The sequence below is a fragment of the Xiphias gladius genome, chromosome 11, assembly GCF_016859285.1.
Source record: "Xiphias gladius isolate SHS-SW01 ecotype Sanya breed wild chromosome 11, ASM1685928v1, whole genome shotgun sequence".
Lineage (NCBI taxonomy): Eukaryota > Metazoa > Chordata > Actinopteri > Istiophoriformes > Xiphiidae > Xiphias > Xiphias gladius.
The window spans coordinates 10750481-10772461 of NC_053410.1; the positions used below are offsets into that span (position 1 = coordinate 10750481).

At 40.9% G+C, this 21981-nt stretch overlaps 1 protein-coding gene across 2 annotated transcripts; it reads right to left on the minus strand.

Annotated features, from left to right (window-relative positions):
• Positions 1 to 301: 301 nt before the first annotated feature.
• On the minus strand, positions 302 to 18043 carry LOC120796851 (carbohydrate sulfotransferase 15-like). 2 transcript variants are annotated; one of them, XM_040139979.1, is made up of 8 exons: positions 17365 to 18039; positions 6291 to 6958; positions 5070 to 5409; positions 3566 to 3709; positions 2617 to 2773; positions 2237 to 2393; positions 913 to 1060; positions 302 to 720 (listed from the first exon to the last, which is right to left on the minus strand). In XM_040139979.1, exons 2-8 carry the CDS (start codon positions 6762 to 6764, stop codon positions 530 to 532), a joined length of 1611 nt encoding a protein of 536 aa, XP_039995913.1. In that variant the 5' UTR covers positions 6765 to 6958; positions 17365 to 18039; the 3' UTR covers positions 302 to 529. The 2 variants fall into 2 exon arrangements, with proteins under 2 accessions (XP_039995913.1, XP_039995914.1); XM_040139980.1 differs by having other exon boundaries at positions 550 to 757; positions 17365 to 18043.
• Between the last annotated feature and the right edge of the window lie 3938 nt (positions 18044 to 21981).

Below are 21981 nucleotides of genomic sequence, written 5' to 3' on the forward strand. Positions count from 1 at the left end.
TCTAATGTTATTTGTATAGATCATTTTTAGCGCATTTTTCTGGCTAATATTTAGGGGGGGTTGGGCTATAAAAATTGGATTGGGGATGTTTTGCTTTATAATATCAAATTACAGTATCATGACCATACGATATCCAATCCAGCCTTTTGAAACCATAAATGAAGTGAAAATTTTATCGAGAGGTGTAGATTAATAAATTTGCGTTGGTTGTAACTGTGTGTTTTATGGACTTTTATTTGGCAGCAGTAAAATGGCTTTTCTACACTGCAAAAGCATCAAATTAAAACACAAATTCAGTTTATTTTATCATTATCACTTTGATTTAATGAGTCACTCACATTCTTTCAAAAGCAAAATAAATATCACAAACAAAGCCTAAACACTTCCTATAATTCCATATACAACTATACACCTCTGTATGACTTCTTCCACTGTAGATTCATTTCTTTCAACAGGCATTCCCTCTTTTAGCTCCCCGCTATGGTTGTTCATTAACATCCATCCACATTTCATCCGTGCTCATGCCACTTCAGGTGATACTCCAAAGAAAGGCCTTGTTGAACAGCACACTGGCAAGTTTATGGTTGAAGGGTTGGTGAAATTCCCTGAGGAGGTCTCTGGTGGCTGGAAGCATAGGGCCCAGGTTCCTGTCTGCTGCCCGCCGGGTGTTAGACATGGGCCGTTTGGTCAGTGCTGCCTCCACCCGCTTTGACAGAGGACCTGCAGGGAAGGTGGGACACAGGTTGATGTCTGAGACCTTGAAAAGGATACAGAAGTGAAAGCTCGAGGCAGAAACAACCAGATGAATACACAGCCAGGAAGATACAATATATGCTTTTTTCCTGATATTTAAAATATTTTAATGTACAAAGACTCTCTGACAGATGTTTTTGTAGTTTTTTTGATACGTACCTACACTCAGAAAATCAAAAACTTTCTTGATTGTGACTTCAAGGTTGGCTGCGTAGTCTTCTAGTCGAAGAACTATAATCTGATCCCTATGGAAAACTGTCAGCCAGTCCAGTAAGAAGACGATGTACATCCCCAAATTTAACCTCACCTGTGGAGAAAAAAAAAAAAAAAAATTTAAAAAGTCAACATCAAAAAAAAATACATTTACATATGCGTGTGTTTCTATATATATATATATATATAGACACACACACACACACACACACACACACACACACACACACACACACACACACAAAGATTGCAGAGTTATAAGAAGAGCTCTGCAATGAGTACTTTCATATACTCTATGAGATTTCAGATCAACATGAAACAACTATGCATCAGGCCCAAAGAGACCAATTATTATTTATTCCCAAAGGTGAACCAGTAAATAAAAATGTGCTCAGTTCCTTTCTTCAGTGCAGTGCACAGATGCTAGATCTTCTAAACTGATTTATATACAAACTGAAACTGTTGGCTCATGACTTGTATAAAAAAAAATATATTTAATGTGCATGGATGTTTTAATTTTAATTAAGGTCAGACTGGTGTGAAAGGAGTATGTTTCAAAAATTATAATAGCTTATGTCAAACAGAGACAAACAGTGAGTCTTTCATGAACATCATTGTGTAATTTGTTGAATGGTAAAATTAAGAGTGAGACACTGAAGTATTTAACCCAGACGCACAGACACGATGAGCCCTCAAGAGGGCACCACAGCACAACACCCCACTCTGAAACTAAGCCACTCGGCTGTGACTCACAAGCAGAGCAGAACAGGCTTTAGCCTATTTTTCAACCCCTCAACTCCTTCATATCATCCATAACAAAAGGGACATGTAAACAAAGAATATCTGGTTGTTTTTTTTTCTGGATGTATTTGTTATATTTTGATTTCTGCTTTTCTTCCAGTGGTTTCAGGCCAGTTGCTGTTTTTACTGTAGTAAATCTCCAAGGGCAACAGTGCTGTCACCTACATGTTGTGATTAGGGGTGACCAACCGACAGAGCTCATAACTCAGGGTATTCAGGGTAGGGAGCGGTGCCTGGTAGCATACACTGTATGCTGAAGGGTCTGAAGTGGCTCTGGCCAGCTAGTTGGCGACATTTTTCCCTGCACAAAATGGGAAGCACTTCAGTGCAGTTGCATCCGTTTGCGTACAACCACTAGAAATCTGGTGTTTGTTGTGAGGTATCATTAAAAATAGTTATAAAAACTGTATTTACACTTATGTTAACTCGTATTCAGACAGTCAAAAGTGAGACCATTATTTCGGCTAACCGGCATGGCGTTGGAGAGGCTGGTGTTGTAGACGCAAGAACGAAGTGACCTCTCAGACAGGCAAGACTGAAACAGCTGCACAGACTCTACGACCTTCAGATGGAAGTCCTCTGCTGACTTGTTGGCCACCTTAAAGTACAGGTAGTCGGAATAAAGCCTGGGAACAGAGTTGAACAAAGCCGTTAGCCAGTTGGAACTATGAAATGACATTTGCTGGATTTACAATAGGAGATCTGATTTGAAACAAATATGTTTTGAACGATGATAAATTACTGGAAAACCACTTTAGAAGAAACCAAAACTGTTTGAAATTGTTTCACCACAGAAAATCACATCTGTATCCATAAAGGCGGATGGTAAAAATGATTTCTCAGCGGTACCTCTCCACTGGATCTCTAAGCATGATGATGATTTTTGCACTAGGCTGGACTGTGTGGATGAAGTCCTGGGCCAGGAACGGGGGCTCTGTATCCTCCCTGTCTCTGCGGAGGTAGCTCCAGGCTTGGTTGTCCCACATAGTGGATGCACTGGCTTCACCTGTCAAGACACTGACAGTCTTAGCATCACCTTGGGTAAGAACAGTTCATTTAAAATGCAGCAAGTAGTGCAGACACTCAGGCATAATGTGGCAAAGTAGAGCAGAATTTCAGGCCAAAATTTTCAAGAGAGGTTGTGAGCACTTACCATATCTAGGAACATTATGCCTTATAAATCCATGCTTGAAGAGTACAGTTTAAAGGTTTTACTGTATATTTTAAAAATGAATTGTGTAATTTATTATCAGTACCCATGCCAAATCCAAATAGGGAGTTTTTTCCACTCCAGCAACCAAAGCCAATAAAGCAGAGCCTTCCTGACTGCAAAACGTCAAAGAAAAAAAATCACTTTAGAAAACCAAGCTAATATTAAAGATTGCCTTTCACACGATCAATACTACTTCACTCTGTGAATGTAATTTCTTTAGTTCACATGAGTTCCGTACGAGTTCCTGTGTGCGCTTCTAAAGACACTGCGCTGATCTCTGAGACGACAGAATATCTACAATAATGTGAATGGTATTTCGCTCCAGCTCTTCACATGAGCACAGCAGTGCTCCTGAGGTCGGAGCCAAAATGAGCGGGGCCTAACAATAAAGGAAAAGGAGACAAGGGGAGACCTGTAATTTTAATCATGTGTAGGATCCAAAATATTTGGCCGTTCAAAGGTCCTCAGAAAATTGAGAATGAAAACTATAAAAGGCAAGAGATTCTTCCATCTGATGCACAATGGACACTAACAAATACCAAATTATACCAACCCATACACACAAACACTTTGACAGGTGTTCACCTGTTATGAGCTGGAGTGCGCTGTGGTCTCCAGATGAATTTCTACTGACTCCTGCTTGGATGTTGTGAGCTGCCAAGTCAAACAGTTCCAGGTAATCTTCCACAGGAAAACGTTCCTGGAAGCCATCTTTGAAACGGATATAACCTGCACCAAAATGACATTGATTATAACTCATTTATGGCCTTCTTCACCATAAAAGTAATTTAATGGACTGCATAAGATTTGAATTAGGCTGAACAAATGAAAAAAATTTAAAAAATGTATAAATAAAAGCACTAGTTACTGGAGAATACTCACAAGAATGGAGTCAAGGAATTTGACTCCATTTTGCAAAGTACTTCCATGCATAAACAACATACAAACAACAAATATGCAGCAATTACATACAGGCAAATACAGAGACAAACAGACCGACAACAGACTCACAGTACAACAGCTATACATTGCAGCACTGTTGGGAGTCACCACTTCCTCATCACAAAAAACAAGACGAGGTCAGGCTGTTTCAGCCTTTATATGTTATCAGAAGCATGTTGAAGTAAATTAGGAAATGAACAACTGATTGAATTTTCAATCAGCTTAGAAGTTTAGAGGCACCGGGTTTATCCACTGACAACAATAATATTGTTTATTGCTTTCTGTTCTGGGAATGAGTATATTCGCTTTCTTGCCAAAAGTTAGATGAGAAGATTGATGCCACTCTCATATCTATCCGTATGCTTAGCTTAGCTTAACATAAAGACTGGAAACAGATAGCCTGGCTCTGTCCATGGCTGACAAAATCGCCTGCCAGCACCTCTAAAGCTCACTACTGACCACATCCAGCGCAAAAACCATTTTCCATTTTCCACTGCATTTCTGTTGAAAGTGTCAGAGCTAACTTCTGTCATTCCTGTGCAGCTTGCAGCTACAACTCACTATTCAACGCATTACAGTATATCTCATTTGTTTAAAAAGTACAAAAACCGATGAGTGAAATCAACTAATTGTGGTTTTACAGGGGGCTGCGAGGGTTGTTGTTGAAAGACTACCTCTTGGCCAGGACCAGTGACTTCCTGCACTCTCCGCTGGTTGACTAGCAACCTCATGGTGACCACAAGACTCCGGGAAGTCACTTCCTGCGGCCAAGAAATAGTCCAGCGCCTGAAATGGTCTAATGGTCTCCTGGATTAAGCTTCATATGGTATTCATATGGTTTTGATCTAACTCTTCGCAAGAAAGCGAATAAGTACATTTCCCAAAGTGTTGAACTGTTTCTTTAAGAGACATCTAATCTATGTTCCTGAGCGAGTCCTGGTCAGCTGAAAGTTAAAATAAACGTTTTTCATATAAATCTCACATCACAGCTACTTAAAAACAATGTACTTTCTGCCATCTGTTTGTCATTTCTTTTCTTTGTATTTAATTTTCAGTCAAAGTGATCTCTTAATCATCAGCTGGCCTCTACAAACTTTAGCCATAGTTATTGAAAAGATAAAATACCAGCCGTTTCCCGATGACATACCAAAGCGTTTCCTGGTCCACCAGTGTGGCTCCTTCATGGTGTTGAACTTGACCTCTGGATGCAGCAGCAGTCTGTGAAACAAGTCCGTAGTGCCACACTTTGGTTGGCCGATGATGTAGAAGTACGGCAGGCAGCGCAGACGAAACTGTTTGCCGTCTCTGTGGTATAAGTGCTGGCTGAAGTCGGCCCTCAGGTGGTCACACACAGTCTTGAAGCTCTTTGAGCGCAGAGTAAAGAGGTTCCTCTTGTACAGATCAGTGCTGAGTTCACCAGAGAACTCCTCATACCAGCAAGGGCTCTTGATGCTGGGTAGGAAATGGCGAGGAATTAAAGAGAACAACTGCAGAGAGGAACAAAGCAAAATTAGTAAAACAGAGCATGGACAGTATAGGTCTTTGGTAAAATAATGATTTGGAGACGGATATTATGGTTCATTTTTGTTGAAACTGTCAGAGGTAACATTTCTCATTCTCATGAAAAGGTCGCAGCTGCAGAAGAGGAAGTCCTGTACTCCTTTAGTATCTCTGTGCTTGAAAGGCGGCTGGTAAAAGATGGTAGGTTCTACTTTCACAGAGCACAGCAGCTGTTCTCACCTTTAATTCATTTAATTTACACTGTATGCCAGTGGTTACAGGTTCTCATTACATAAAAATGATCAAAACATCCACAATGATGTGATTTTCGGTGTAGCTGCCAGAATGGCTGATGTCCTTCCCATAAACACTGCGACATTATGCAGGGTAATGTAATGTGGAAAAGTATGACGAGGACATAGGTGAAACACTGGAGAATTATAGTTCATGTGCTCATAGGAGCAGCAGTCAGTGCGCCCCTAAGAACACTTAGTGTGACATGTAAGCCGGTATTTACTTAACAAATCTACAAACTTGGGCTTTTAAACACTAAGTTGAATCAACACCTCTGACAGACTCAACAAACACTGGTCATTATGTGCTTTACCAAACAGGCACTTACTGCATGGCTGATTGTAAAGTGTGTGTTATTTGTCATTCTCCTACAACTCACAATTTTCTACAAAAAAAATGAAGCAACCATTGGGGTCACTTATTGACATTTCCCAGTACCGAGTGAATCATCAGTTTATTTTTTTGTCACGCTCGGTGAAAACATTGCATCATTTCAGCCTGGAACTATAAAAATAGCCTTAATCACAGTCGGTCTACAGCAAAAATGAGCCAGACTGTTTTTCCACAGACTTACATGGGAGTCCGTTTCAATTATGTCCTTTTCATCAGGCACCTTCCTGGGAGTGTATTCCAGTTTGGAGCTGATGATCTTCACCAGCAGTTCCATGCCTATTAAATTCTTTTCAGAGGAAACTTCAGCTGCTACTGTGCTCGTCGGTAAGACGACAGGTCTGAGCTGATAGGGTGCGGGGGTGTAAAGAAGTCCTTTCTTGTCCCACAGCAGGATATAGGAAGCCATAATGAGGAACGTCAGTGTCAAGCCAAGGAGAAAACCGACCCGTCTGACTTTCGAGATGCCCCGCAGGTTAGTCAGCGGCAACAGGGGAACCCACTTGACATTCAGATTTTCAGGCACGTTTGGGTGCCTGAAGTCAAAAAACGTCCTGACTGGCCGTTTCCCATAGTTCTCAGGTGTGGACAAGCTGTGGAGGCTGCAACTGTGGTCCCTTTGGGTGTTGCTCCCATATTTACAGTCTGATAGTGACATACTGACATAGAAGCAGAGCAGGCATGTAGAAAGAGGAGCAGGGAAATTATTCTCTCAAAAAAAAAAAAAAAAAAACTCAAGCTTCATCTACAGGAGCTTGTGTGTCCTGATGTGTCCATTCATCATAGTTTTTAATCCATAGGTCATCATTTGTCTTCATTTCTTACATGCTCCCCAGTCTTTAGCAGGGCCTCCTATAAACCAGAAACAGTTGTTAAAACAGGGCGCATGGCTTTTTTAAATATGAATTCAGTTTTCTTTTCACCAAAAGTGCAGCGGTGTAATTTCCTTTGAAGTATTTCAGTCATCTCCCATAATTCCAAGAAAGGTGGTATGAACATTTTTAATATTAGGGTATTTGAGGGAGCTTTATTTCCCCTCTGTGGCATCAGTGGGTGACTTTCAAACTATACTCCCTTCTAAAGCACGTATCAATTCTAAAACGGTTGAGCTGCCGAGTGTGTGTGGTCTCCTGGATGGAGAACCTTTGCTTTATGATGAGGGCTATATAGCACATGCAAAGACAAGCTCTACTAAGAGACGTCCAAGGTCAGAATAATAGTTAGTCTGTAATTCAAAACTAAAAATACACGATTATTCTCTGTGAGCTTCAAGCCTGCTGAGAGCTTTATTTTGTTAACCTGAAAATATAATTCTCTAGATCAAGGTTTTTCACATTGAGAACAAAGTTAGGTATTGATGCAAGTGTAACCGCAGCGTGGCAAGTGCACACATGTAGTTTTCTTTCCCCGCCACATGAATAATAAGAAAGTAGCATTATTATTTCAATGGTCCAGTGCCAGCAAATTCCAGATATCGAAGTGTAAAATTTTTTTAAAACACTTCCTGAGCAATTAACGTATTTATTTTTCTATTGTTGCAGAGTTTGTAAGATTTAACGATCTCACTGGACCAGGAAATTGAATCCTGCAGTTCCAGCAAACTTCATGGAGCGTTCTCCAATTTTGCAGTGTTTTCTTTCTTACTGGACAACAGGGGCAAAGTGTTAAAGTGCAGCCACAAAAACATTATGTGCCTTAATATGTTCGCACATACTGTACATCATCAAGCTGCAAATTCAGAGTATAAAGAAACCCCCCTCCACCTCTGTCATCTTTGATGACATCACTTCATTTTGTCCCATGAAAGAAATTAAACCATTTCTAGCAATAATATGTGATCACTGTAAGAAAATGAGAAACCCCAACCAGCTCGCAACACTGAGATATTGCACAGATGGTGCAGCCACCCACAGAAGCGACTGGCAGGTTGCCATCGTAACTGTAGGGCAATCCTCTCCTTTAGCCTATTGTAGCTGATACTGATAGCAAATTCACTCGGCCGTGCTGTAACCGAGACACTGTACATGCCTGAAGAGGTTTTCAGAGGTTTTTGGCTATGTTGAGTGTGAGCAACTATGGGACCGAAGAGCCAAAACTCAAATGTTCACGTCCTAGGTACTGAAACCTCGCAGGCTTTTTCGGCGTCACTTCAGATGTAATTGCATGAGTGCAATGGGGGACTTAGTAATTAGAGGAGGGGACAGGACCTTGTGACATCAAAATGTTACGCAAAAGGGCTAAGGTAATTTTGTTGTTCATGCTGTTTATATGCAAAATACCTGTAATGTTGTTGAATCAGATCAGATGGGCCATCCACTAATTTTACACGTCAAGTTCAGTTAAGTGATTGTGAGGATTACTACTCAGCCTGTAAAAACAGTTGAATCATGTCTTCTGCAGCTCTGGAGGGCGTCTGAAAAAACAGCCCAGATGATGTCATAGTGATGTCATCAGGGTTATCTCAACCTGGGCCTCGAAACTTCAGATTTTTAACAGAAAGCCTTCGTTACAAACTGGGGGCACGGTGGGCAGGGAGCGTCTAATGAAAGACCTATCAAGTTGCATTATGGGAAGAGTAGGATTCATTGTTTTTGTAGCTTAACACAAACTAGAGAGTAAAAGTCGGGATGTCTCGGCCTCTGCTTCTTTGATTGTGACCGTTGTTTTTTTTGTTTTTTTTATTTTTTTATCCTTCATTTTGTGAGTCCCCCAACTTTATGTAGGTAAAATACTAAATCACTGGAGTAGCCATTTAAGAGATTTTCAAAAATCGTGGTCAGGTCATGGTAGGATACACAGCTAACACGGTGCTTGTTTGTGACCTGTGTACAAATAGATTGTGATGCTTACAACCTTCTCCTCATCATTGTCTTAATGCTGCAACAATGCCACAAATTGTGGGTTCCCCAAGCAAAGTCTGCCGACTTGCTGAATGTGCGCACAAAGGGCTTGAAAAGTCCACAAGAGAGCCCTCACACACATGCAGATTTCAAAATGAGACAGCTGAGCCCTTGCAGATTTATTAGGAATGCATGGCTGTATCTGCAAGCCTGCATGGTGAGATGCGAAGAACTTATTTTTGATACTTCTTGAGTAGTTAAGGGCCTAATTTAAATAAATATTAGTAGATGGGGTTGGGCTTTTTAAAATACCATGGACACCACTCGCTAAATGCAACTCTGACTTCTAGATTAGTTGATTGTTTAAGTTATTAGTGAATGGTACGCTTCTGATACTAAACTTGATTCCTGCCTTTCCTTTATATGTCTTTTATTTCCATATTTTGATGTTGTTTGGATGATTTTTAATGATGTGTAAAGCCCTTCCTAGCTGTGTTTTTAAAAGTATCATATTAATGAATACAATTCTCTGGTCTCATTTTATTCATTCCTCCGCATATCTTTATTTCTACACATCCAGGTAATTGTTATCTTCTCCGTTCTCTGTAATCTATTATTCTTATTAAAGATTAATGCATGGTTAGATGAAAAATTCAGAGTGTGAGCAAAGAGAGAGATTTGGAAATGTGAGAGAGCATAAGAAAGCACAGTACAAGTCAAGGGTAAAACATGGAGTGGAGAAGTGAAGCAGCAGAGATGAGAAAAAAAAATTGTGAGAACAAGCAGAGAAGCCAGCCTTTAGACCTCTTGGGTCTGAAAATCAATCTGTGGTGGGAAGCAAATGGCAGGTGGGATTGACTGAGGTGAAACCCCACCATCAAAATCCTGCCGACTCAAAATAAAAACCTGCATTCATCATTGCATTAGATGCCTTTGTTGTCCTAAGTACACAAAATGTCAAGACTGATCTGGTATCACAGCCAGAATGTTCCTTTTTTTTCTCCTATGCAGCTACTGGCAACATCTTCATTTTCTGTATCTCCTATAATCTGTATTACTCTATATTCTCCAAGTTTACCATACCATCTGATTTCTTTGGCTTTGTGCAAAATACATACCATCTTAACATGTCTATTGCATACAAAAAAAAAAAAAAAATTCCAATCATCTCCCTTTCTTTTCACCTTTACAGTGAGTTCAAACCCCTAAGAGTGGTGACGTTGGTCAGACAGGTGTTTAGTCCATCCCACACTTTGGACCTACACTGGCTGGCGAGATTTCTTGCTGGCTTGGGTATCCATAGAACCTAGAGAATTAATGCTAATATTTTCAGTGAGCTCCTGACCTTTCTGTTAGTGGAATTATCAGTCCAAGATTTCCCATTTGTAAATGTCAGAAATTAATGAGCAGATTGCCATGGAGTTTTAAGAGCAAATCTATTGTCTAACAGGTTAAGCGTTTCCATTTTTGACACTGACTCTCCCTTTGCTCTATCTTCAGGTCAGAATGTACTTTGCCCAAGATATTCCATGAACTAATATGCCGATTTCCATGACATTTATTTTATTAAAATTCAGGCTGAGTGGGTAAAACCCTTTGACTTCATCGACTCATGGTGTTTCTTCTAGCACCGCCCAGGAGTTCAAGGATGCAAGATCTTTTTTTTTAGATCATTAGTAGACCTGTAGATCCAGCTCCTCTCCTTTTTGCTACATTGCCTAACCCTAACAATAAGTTGTTGTTTTTTTCTAACACAACCAACAAAATCAAATATAAAAACATGCCTGAGGTTGTATTCGATGTTTTGAAAATGCAGTCTGTCTAGTCATCCTGCACCAATTTAACCCTCACTTCTTTATCATTTGTCTTGAACTCTTTACAAATCATTTTTGGCAATATTTATTACACAGGTGACATAACGCCAACTGGATAAAGTACAGGCTTGGATCATAGACTATATAGTCTACCAAGTGCAGCCACTTTATTTTGCTTACATAAAACCTCTTTCCTTACAGTTCAGGCTATACTTAGGCACAGTGGCACTTTGAGCTAAATTTTAATATAGCATGCTAATATGCTCATATTGACAATCCTGGAATCTTGATATTTAAATGATATAACGTTTACCATATCCACCATCTTAGTTTATTGTGTTGGCCTGCTAACATTTCCTACATACTACAGCTGAGGATGATGGGGATGGCATTTTTCACGGGCATTTGGTCATAAACCAATGTATTGGGCAAACAGAAATTTTGACCTCATGATGGTGTGGGATGAAAGGTTGGGGGAAGAGTTATTACAATCCGTCTTCTTGGGTCTGAATGTGTGTACCAAATTTCACAGTGAGCCATGCAATAGTTGAAGGGATATTCCAATGAAAAGCAGAAATGTCAACCTCAAGGTGCGCAAAAGGAAAAGTTAGTGGATCACCGAAGTCATATGGATCCATCATCTGGGAACCATGAAGTTCTGTGCGAAATTTTGTGCCAATCCATGTAGTCAATGTTGAGATATTTCACTCAATAAGTAAATCTTTTGACCTGCTGGTGGCGCTAGAGCAAACGTCAAGGGATCACCAAAGTCATAAGAACTTATGCTTTAGGGACCCTCGATATCTATACCAAATTTCATGACAATCCCTCCAATAGTTGTCAAGATATTTTCACGATGAACCACAGATGTCAAGGGCGATATTGTTTGGCTCTTGCTGTCACAGTCTCTTTTTTCATAGTGCCACAAGGGGCGGCAAAGATGGGCGTCTTCAAATTCTACACATAGTGGCTCTAATAATCATGTCTTGAGCAAACATAAGTGTAATTTGTAGAATAGGCCACTTTGAAGAACTGTAAATGAGAAAATTATTTTCTTTACTTTCGAGATGATAAGTCTTTACCCTCTGGTCTGGAGACCATTGAACTTCGCACAGGCTGTAGTGAAATAAGTTTTTTACTGATTCGTAATGACAGTATGTTCAGCTGTGATAAAGGTCCATCATATCAGTGGCTTGTGGCTGTAACATGGGCAAACCATGCAGCTCATTATTTTTTAATTAGCCCAAGCTACACAGGTTCCACAGCCGACTGTCAAAATTTGGAATTCAACCTTCTGCTCTGCTGATAAATAATAACAATTACTACTGTCAAGCTACAGGCCTATGTCTTGTTCCTTTTCTGCGTTTCCATCTAACCCTACCTCTTTCAGATAGAAGACAAGACTTTTATGCATCTGCTCGATTGGGTGCAGGTTGGGCCATAACATGGGATTGTAAAACCCTACACACAGATGCATTTATGCACACCTGATGCACTACATACAAACAAAGGCATGCTCATTACACACTGCCTCCCTGTCTTGCGTCCCCTCATTTATCCCACTCTTCTACCCTTCGTGACAAAATGATGCCAATCAGCCTCTGCTGCAAAGACACCTACTGAACAGCAAATTAACATCAGCATCCCTGCAGAAATCTTGAAGAATTCCACATGCTGTATGCAGATGTACAGCCCTTCTAAGTCCCCAACAAAAAAGGAAATCTTAGCACGAAACAGAGCTTGTATAAATGTGAAGAACGTCTTGAGAGGATTCACTGTGACCACAAAACCAGTTAGGAGAGAGGAGACAATCAGTTCCAAGAGCCAGCACTTAGTACACACACATATTCTCGCCTCTGTTGAAACATGTTTCAATCGTGTCTTCATGTTTATAACTATGTAAACACATCCTGACCTTGTACAGTACACTCTGTGACTGGGACTTGGCTGGATCCCAGCACTGGGAAATGGGAGGCACAAGAAAACTAATGCCACAAAAGGAAATAAGACAGCCTCCCTGTTGATGGGGAAGTCAAACAAAGATGGATGGGATACCAAACTGCAGTAATAGTAAAAACTTTGTCTGTGTGGATGAAAAAGAAATCAGAAGTAGGACAGAAAACAACAATTACTCTCCAAGGTACTCATAGATCAGTTTTTTATTCTTTTTCTGGTCCTTTTTACGGCCAGATTATGGATGAAATCTTTGCAGGAAATGTAAAAGCTCCTGGAGAGCAAAAATATCTCAGGAAGTGGGCTTCATCTGCCTCATCATGCTGGAATAGTCCTCCCTTTCCTTTTCCCTTGCCACTAAGAGAAAAAACGAGTCGGTTGATTTTCTGTCACTGGAGAATGATGTTTGCCTTCACAGGATTCTGACTCCTTAATCTGTAAAACAAGGAGGCTGTAGAAGCAACAGTACGGCCTAAAAAAAAAAAAAAAAAACAGACGCGTGCTAAGAAAAGCACCAGAAACATTAAACCTCTTGTTTAACAATGGTGTCTGTCTTGATCAGACAGTTCACCACAGTCCACCTTGACATCTGGAATGCAGATGTGGTCCTCGGTTAAACTGTGTATCTGTGAATGTGTAGCAATGTATATATTTGCATGCATATGTTTTTCATATAGCGACAGTTTGTTTGCTTTAGCAGCACTTTAAAACCGATGCGACATTAATAAGAAGCAGAAAACATCTGAAACATCTGTCCTACTGTTTCATGAGCGCGGGGGATAAGAAATGGGCAGGAGACAGGAGGTGGATCAGTGGTCACCCTGGGTGGGCAGTGCAGCCTCTATCACTTAAAGGGTCATTCAGGTTTTTACAACCTGGGTTTTATTTTCAGAGTTTTGGACACTGCTTCTATTGGTTGTGCTAACATTTTACTCACTAAAATAAGTGCTGAGACTAGGAACATGAACACAGTAGCATCACAACAATGAAGGGGACAAGCAAGTGATGACACATCACACAGGCCGTAAACAAGTCATATTATGTAAAACGCTTTGCTGAGACGCAAAACCACAAAATGTGCACGCACAAAACGTTGATGATAACGGCTCGCTGCACAGGAAAACTACAGCAAGTGCAGTAGACCAGAGGAGAACAAAGATGCCAATCTGTAAACTGCAAAGACGTGTGAAGAGAACGGGATAATGGATATCATGTTCAACGATGATCATTCTGATGAAAGTTGCTGCACATAGGCCAGAGGTTTTCAGGTTTTTGGGCGCTAAAGTGCTTCGGGTGACTTCCTCCACACATTAATGATATGGAAATACTCATATGACTGTTTGAGAAACACATTTTTATTGGACCTTGTTCCGATAAAGGCACTTATAAAAATGTATATATGTTTTTTTACAGCTATTACAGCCATGGGGAAAAGTCTTTTCGGACAATGGGCATCATGTGACCTGCAATTCCAAGTGTGGTCACTCTGTCAAAAATCACCTCACAGACCAGCACTATTTTCGTGGGCCTGGTAAATTGTGATGGGTGTTTACAAAAGGGGGTTTGGGTCATAATTCTACTATTAACCTGTTTTCTCTTCCAAAATAAATTAGGCTAATCTGAGGATTTGTTTAAAGTCTGTGTGATCATCTGCAGCTCATGTTTTTTTGCCTCATCTGTCACTTAGTTCCCAGACCTCGGCGAATAACTTGGTGAATACAATGATTGCCGAGAGACCCGAAACCAAAGTTGTAAAAAACAGGGATTATCCTTTAATGTACTCTGGGCACTTCAGATTACATAATTCTACATTTTACAAAAATATTTAATTTTATTTGATTATTTGGTTATGATTATAATGATAATAAGGACTACAGTGGCCTTGCAACTGGCAGGACAAATTGTTCAAGATTGAAAAAAAACTTTCAATACACTGTAGATTATGGAAAGCCTGATTTAGCTTGTTGATTTTTGTTGATAACACCTTGATTCCGGTCTAAGATGACAACAAAACAGCATTTACTTATTCTTCATAGTTCCTAAAACATGATGAATCACGCCAACCAGTTGCATCTGAGCAGCGTAACTCCTCTGCCTGCTCACGATTTTCAAATTAATTGTAAAACTCAAAGGGAAGAAACAGAAAAAAGCTTGGCTGGGCTCTGGTCAGTGACCAGTGCTTGGTGTTCTTCTCAAACCTGGCATATGTATCTTCCTGAGTCGGGACCTGGAGCGTCTTTGGCTGCTGATTATGTTGACAAAAAACACTTGAGGATGGGACCTGTTAGCGCTGTTCAACGGCCCCTGCTTTTGACTGTGGGTTGAGGCATAGTACTGTAGATCCCGTTTGCGCGCGCAAAACGTTGCCACATGACATGCAGCAGCTTGATCGAACTTGCTGGATTTCTTAATTAACTTTTGTGAGCCAAAAGCTCTTCACGTACTCAATATGTAACTAAAAGATTTAAGAGGTAAAAGCAATAAGTTCATACTCGTGAAAATGTTCTTCCAATTTTCAAACTTTTATCATTAGACTGTAATTATTATGTGTCATGAACATAATAAATATATCCAATGAGTCACTCGTGACTTCTGTGTTTAATTTTCACTTGGAGTACTGCCTGAATCCACATTATAATGCTTTAATACATTAGAGAAAATATTTCTCTTGGACCTCATTCAGGGCTATAGCACGTATGCAGCTAATTAAGGTGTTAGTTTTGACTTCTTGCCTTTCGTGAACCTTTCCTACCTTCACTTTGGAAGTGAAATCTTTAAGCATACAATTTCAAAATTTAAAAACAAAAACAAAAACAAAAAACTTTCAGCGTTAAAATTGTAAAGTTAAATGTTGAGTAAAGTGTTATAAAATTCTTATCAGTTTAGAATAACCTTGGTTTCTAAAGCAATATGTGTCAAAATGGCCTGCGTACTCATGCTAAAGTCTAGATTAACATAATACAATGCATACGTATGACATAGTGTATAAAGTGTGTCAGAATGGTTCAATTTAATTGAGTAATTTTACCACACATTACAGATATAGTTTCTTTTGCTGTGATACATGCAAATTCAACCCTACAACTCAACCTTGAAGGAGTAAAAAAAAAAAAAAAACGACATTTTAAAACCACATGCAGTGAAGGAGAAAGCTTTTTAGTACAAACAAAACATCATAGGCTGGAAAAGAAAAACAAAAAGAAAAATCCCAGTGAAAAACCCCGCATCAGGCAAATTAACCGCAGGGTGGCTCGAGCACAACAACAAGAGACGTCAGGTACTGACACAACTTTGATTGGATTGAACCCTCCTTGCTTAAACAGTTTTCATGCTGGAAATAATGCAGAGCCAAGCTTGCATTACTGAGGCTTGCTGTCATCTCAGGTTAAAACTACCAACTCTTGTAATAGAAGCTCGGATCCTTTGCCAAAGCAGTTCAGTATCTTGCAATCCTCCCACATTCCTAAAGCTCTCTGTTACAGAATCCTTTTCCTCCATTTGTGGTGTACCATCAGAGTTCAGTCTAAACAGTCTGATATGGTACAGCTCTCTCCTCTCATACTTGTAGCATTACCTAAGCCTTTTCGAACATCGGCCCTTGCCAAAAGAAGCATGGCTTTGACATCCCAGCAGCGCCAGACATTTGTTCCACAAACTCAGGGGGGCAACCTAAAACCTTCCTCCCCGGCATTACCAGACCAGACTGCAGGGCTGAGCGCAGCAGCCTGAGTGAGGGTTTGTCTTGGAGTGTGTGCAGAGTTACGGGGCATGGAGAGGTACCACAACTCACAGGCTGCCTCCCTTCGAAATTAACAAGAAAATACAACCTTAGCTCCACACAAGCAGGTTTGTCAAAAGGTCAACTGACTACCTGTCAGGACACTCTGAGCAGAGCTGCAGCCGCTTTTAATAGACCGGGATGGGGGAAAGCGGCGGAGGAGAAGGAGCTAAAATGTCAAACAGAAACAGTGAGTGCACAAAACATCTCAGGCATCAGCAGATCTCACACGAGACTTCAAACCAAAACCTCTGCAATGAGCTGGGAAAAAAAAGGATACACAAATCACTTCGTGGCTTGTTTGCCGGGACGCATGAGAGAAACCGCTTAGGCTTAATGAAGGAATTAGCCAGAGGAATCTCCCAAATAGTCAGATTTGGACAGAGTAACGCGCCGGTTTGTTAAGTTACAATAAACAGAATAATAATTACAAGATAAGCATGAGACGTTGGGAGCGTGTAAACAAACGTTCACAGCAGTTTATCATTGCCTCATAACACCGTCGTGTTTGTGGCTCAGTCCCCGGCAGAGTCCTTCCCCAGAGACGTGAGCTATTCTGCAGCTGTTCAGTGAGGGACAGAGTTTAACCGGGAGGATTTGACTTTTAAGCTGCTCAAAGTGTTAAACACACGGTGTCGCCTAGGGCAACTTTACAGCTCATTTTTTTGGACACTTGTCTGACAAGAGAATACCGCAACTTTTCCTCCCGAGATTGCTGACAAAACCTGAGAAAGAGGTGAATACCGAATGTCAGGATACTGAACGGCAATCAGCTGAGGAATGGTCTTTTAAAAAAAAAAAAAAAATCGAACCAAATCCTCGTTCCTTAAATCCGGTTTGTGACTGATCATCTTTTCGAACAAAGATACTCACACTGAGGTTGAGTCGCTTCAATCCCGGCGTCTCCCGTGCAGCCGAGCCATGCTGACCACCGGCCCAGGTGATCGAAACGACCTGGCAGGTGTCTGCGTGTTAACACCTCGAGCCAGGCAAGGGATCCGCGAACGTATCCTCGAGCGTGAGCATCGCTCGCTCTGACAAAAAAAAAAAAACCCGGCTGGGTTTATCCGTGTCGCGGAAGTGCGAGACTTTTCCGGAGTCTCCATCTGACTGAGCCCCCCCTCCCCCCCGCCCCGTCAACGGGGAGGGAAGCGGAGGGAGGGGAGGCACGCACGTGGAGCAGCGCAGGACGCGCAGACAGCAGAACCACGCCGATCGGCGTTTCAGCCGCGGAGTGCTTTCCATCGATTAGGCTTGACGCGCCGTTATGACGAACGCCAGGCGTGTATGGCTTTGAAAGCAAATCGATGCTCTCGTGGTCGCTGTGTGGAGGGTGAAAAACGGGGAAATAGTTCAGCCACATTAGTTCATTAAAAGTTGTGTCCCGTATAACGGAAAAAAAACACTTGATTGGATTCAAGAGTCAACTAAAGAAACCATCTGGACTCCCTGGATCAAACTCTGTGACATAAAAAAAAAATGCATTTCTCTATTAGTTCCCGCGTTGACGCTTGTGTTGGAAAACCCCTCATTAAAGCTGCCGCAGCATCTCCAGTGCGTAAAACCAGATTCCGACGCACAATGGCACAGTGCCCCCCCCCCCCCCCCCCCAAAAGCGCCACAGAAATCAGGAACATGCATAACATGCACTCCGTTCGCTGCAGATGGCCCCTTTCTGTTTAGTTTGGCCGCGCCACAGTGGTTTCGTTTTCATGGACAAACCACAGTCATTGAATACATGACAGCACACTGGCCTTGAAATGCTGTTTAATCTCCGTTCGGATGCTCGGCACTTGCACATTTTGAAACGCAGATGAAAAGATATCGGAGCAAAACTATGCATGGCCTTGAATTGGCGTCTTTGAAGCCACCGTGTAAGATTCGCCACCGTTCATTGTACCTTTTTCTAAGTTTGCATAATTTGTCAATTTGCATTTTATTCTTAAGGCCGAATTGATCGTACGAGAGAAATGCTGATGTTTTTGTGAGCAATATTGTGCAATCAGGGAAATATCTTGAGCATGATGGGTGATTATCATGGGTTTTTAGATGTGGCCATGATGTTCTCATAAACTAATGGAGGATTTTTTTTTTTTTTTTTTTTTCTTCATCAGCTGTTATGACTCATTCTGTATGAGTGGGAGTCAGTGTGGATGTTTCACAACAGCACATTAGGCCTAATGATAAAACCACAAGCTCTGCTGAAATTAAACTGAGCTGCAGGTCCACACTCATGTGGGGCCGTGGTATTCATCACTTTTTATTATAACATACAAAAACACACATTTGTCCAATTTATCCACTTCAAAAAGTTGTGGCCGTGTTTTGCTGTTTTGCCGTCTCGGGACTGTGAAGGAAAAAACATCTTGTCAGAAAGGTTCAGAATGAGTACAGTTTTTGGGTGTAGTAATTTACCCACATCCCGCCTCATCGACTTTTACCCAGGCGAGTGGTGTAATACGTTTCTCAGAAAACGTGCATTTTATGTTATCAGTCAAAGTTGAACATGTGCCATGTACAGGTAATCTAACCAACCACATCTTTTTTTAACACTGGTGTCTGTAATCGCTTCGGTGTCCTTCACTAAAAACACTACATGGCTTTTGTTTACTGGTCTGCTGAGGCTGCTGTTGATGAGTGGAGGAACCGATATTATCAGTTTTGATATCAAGTCGATGTCTCTTCTACAATTCATCGGTGTTCAACATAGCGATCACCAACAAGACACTATTTTTTGATTCTACCTGAAGCTGACGTTTAGGTCATGTTTTATATACCTGAAATTGTATTTATGTTGCAACAGCACTGGCAATGTTTCCTTGTGACATCAAACTATCAACATTGTCATTAAATCCAAAAAACACAACATCAAACAACAAAATATGTCAAAAAAAGGAAAGTGCGTCACCAGCTCCAGTTTTTATCACCATGAAGTGGTTTAACGGTGTAAAAAGAAAAAAACTATCACGATGAAATGAAACCCTTTCAATTCACTGTGTATCACACAAGATAACGGCTTCTCAGATCACTTACGCGTTTCCTCCTCTTTACAGGAAGGAAATTAATTCTGTTGTCGAGAGACAACTTCCTCGCCATTCGTCATGACGTCTGTTTCTTGCAGGGAATAAACAGAAGGGGAAAAAAAATGAGAGAAACTAAATGAAATGTCGGGGGGTTGCCATGATGTTCATCTTTGGCGCTCCCTCCGGTTGCAACTTAAAAGAGGTGAGATGGTTCATTTCTGACAAGTGAAAGAGCCTGCCCTGGGAAACTGACGCTGCTCTATGAAGATAAAGTCTCATTTGAATAAACTGCCTCCCCTTTCGAGCATATCCATATGCATGAGACTCCGCGTCTAGTTGCTGTTAATTCCTGTTAAATTGATTGCTTTTTATTAACGTCTCACAGAGGTGCACAAGCTATGTGTATAACGGAGTCTGGATAGATTTCCCTGGAGAGTTACCTGAATCCTGTTTGGTCAGTTTGAATGTATCAGATGCAGTTAATGTCACTTGTTGTACTCGTATTCAAAAACACCACTGAATGATGTGATGGCAGTGTCGGTCAGTTGAGCCACCACTTTGGTCCAGCCTGAAATATCCCAACAACTACTGAACGGATTGCCATTAAACTTTGCACAGACATTCATGTTCCCCACATGATTAATTGTTACAGCCTTTGTAATTCCCTGACTTTTCCTCTTGCATCACTGTAGGCATTTGTGATTTTTACTGAAATGTCTCAGCAACTCGATATTTTTATAATGACAATGTATCAAATGACAATATATAATATATAATATAATGACATAGTGATGAACCTACAGACAATTTATCACCTGAATCTGCAGCTCCCATCAGCTTTATGGACCTTTATATTTGGTTTCAGCTTGTTGTTTAGCTATTTGGCCAGCAACTCCACCCTCACTGCTGTCATACAGTTTTTTCCGCAGTGCTCAGCATTACTTGCTCAGCACCAAATGGCAGACAAAGTTAACAAACTAGCTGGTAGACAAAGTGGAGCATTTAGCAGCTAAAGACCCGGGTACAAGTTTTCCCTCGGGAGACGGTAGAGGCCAAACACAGAGCTAAAAGAGACTGAGTATTTGGCTTAGAATCAACAAGTGAACCCAAACACAACTCCAAATGAATGATGATGTTGCTCCGCAACCGCTGGATCTGTAAATTAGCGACTGTTTACTAACAAGTTTGTCATATTAACTCAAAGGGTTATATGTCAATGTTGTGTACACAATGTGTTCTGGCTGCTCCCACGTGGCCAAAGAAAAAAATCTGTTTTACCCCTTTAAAGTAGGAATTCCCCCCCATTCCGGCAAAAATTCACCAAGTAATACCACAAACACACAACACAGGTATGCAAGCTTACTCTGTCATCTGTGGAGAGTTGGCACTTTCGTCAAAGGCCTGTTGAAGTATTCCACAAAGTAAAAAGTCTCTTATACCGCTATTAGAGATCCTTCCAGGGAAGCAAGGCCCTTTAAAAACTCTGAAATTTTCTTCTCTGCATGCTGCCTCCAATTCTATCTTTCCATTTAGTTTCTGAGTCAAATATATAGATGATGCTATCCGGCACAGACACATCAGGATTTCATCAGTATGCCGAGGCTCAGGTCTCTTAACTTCTCTGATTGAGAAATTGAGGCTTGGCAGAATCTGTGCCTGAGAGGCGAGAGACGGACAGAGTGTTGCATCTCTTTTCCAAATCTAACAGCAACAAAAGAGTTCATTAGACTGCCGTTGGTTCACTCAGCAGCAATGTCCTCTAATGATCGCGCGCATGTGTGTGTGTGTGTGTGTGTGTGTGTGTGCGCGCACGTGCATGAGGGAGGGAGGACAAGCTCTCTTCCAGCACTGTGGTCTTTGACTTTGAGACAGACTGTAATTAACAGCACTGTGTCCTGTTCTGTGCTGTAAGTGCAGCTGACCTTTGAATGCATCAGATCAGTGAAACAACACATCTGGTAAAGCTGCAGTGTTTGCGGAGAGGAGAGGCGAAGAGAATATTAAACAGTGACTGTCAGTGAGAGGAAGCTTCACCAATTATTGAAGGGCTCTAAACTATTGCTGCATTGTTTTGACCAGAGGGTACATCGATACCTCGATTCTGCTTAAGCATCCTTTTTTTTAATATAGGATTTTCAATATCTATCATCCCTGAGAACCTTTATATACTCATTCATACAAAATTTATCAGAGAAATACAATTACTGTCATTATTATTATTATTTTACAGTGGATTTACCTGACAAGATGATTAGACGGTAGAATGATTTTTATTATACTATAAAGCAGCCTCTGCTTTGAGACTTAAAAACAGTCTCCCCTAACAATTTTGATGGGAAACACACTCCTGTCAGTTCAGCTCAGAGTTCAAATGCACTTAAGAATCTGGAATTCCCCCTCATTTTACTCACGATTAATCACATTACACTTATTTCCCAAAGCGTATAGCTTTTTCCTTGGAAAATCT

What these genes read in the sequence shown, in the direction of transcription:
- LOC120796851 (XM_040139979.1), bottom strand. Translation starts at nt 6,764, where the DNA reads ATGTCACTATCAGACTGTAAATATGGGAGCAACACCCAAAGGGACCAC. An exon ending in CTTAGAGATCCAGTGGAGAG is followed by an intron (nt 2,394 to 2,616) that starts GTACCGCTGAGA and finishes CTCTGTTCCCAG; the next exon opens with GCTTTATTCCGACTACCTGT. An exon ending in GCCTCTCCAACGCCATGCCG is followed by an intron (nt 1,061 to 2,236) that starts GTTAGCCGAAAT and finishes TTTTCTCCACAG; the next exon opens with GTGAGGTTAAATTTGGGGAT.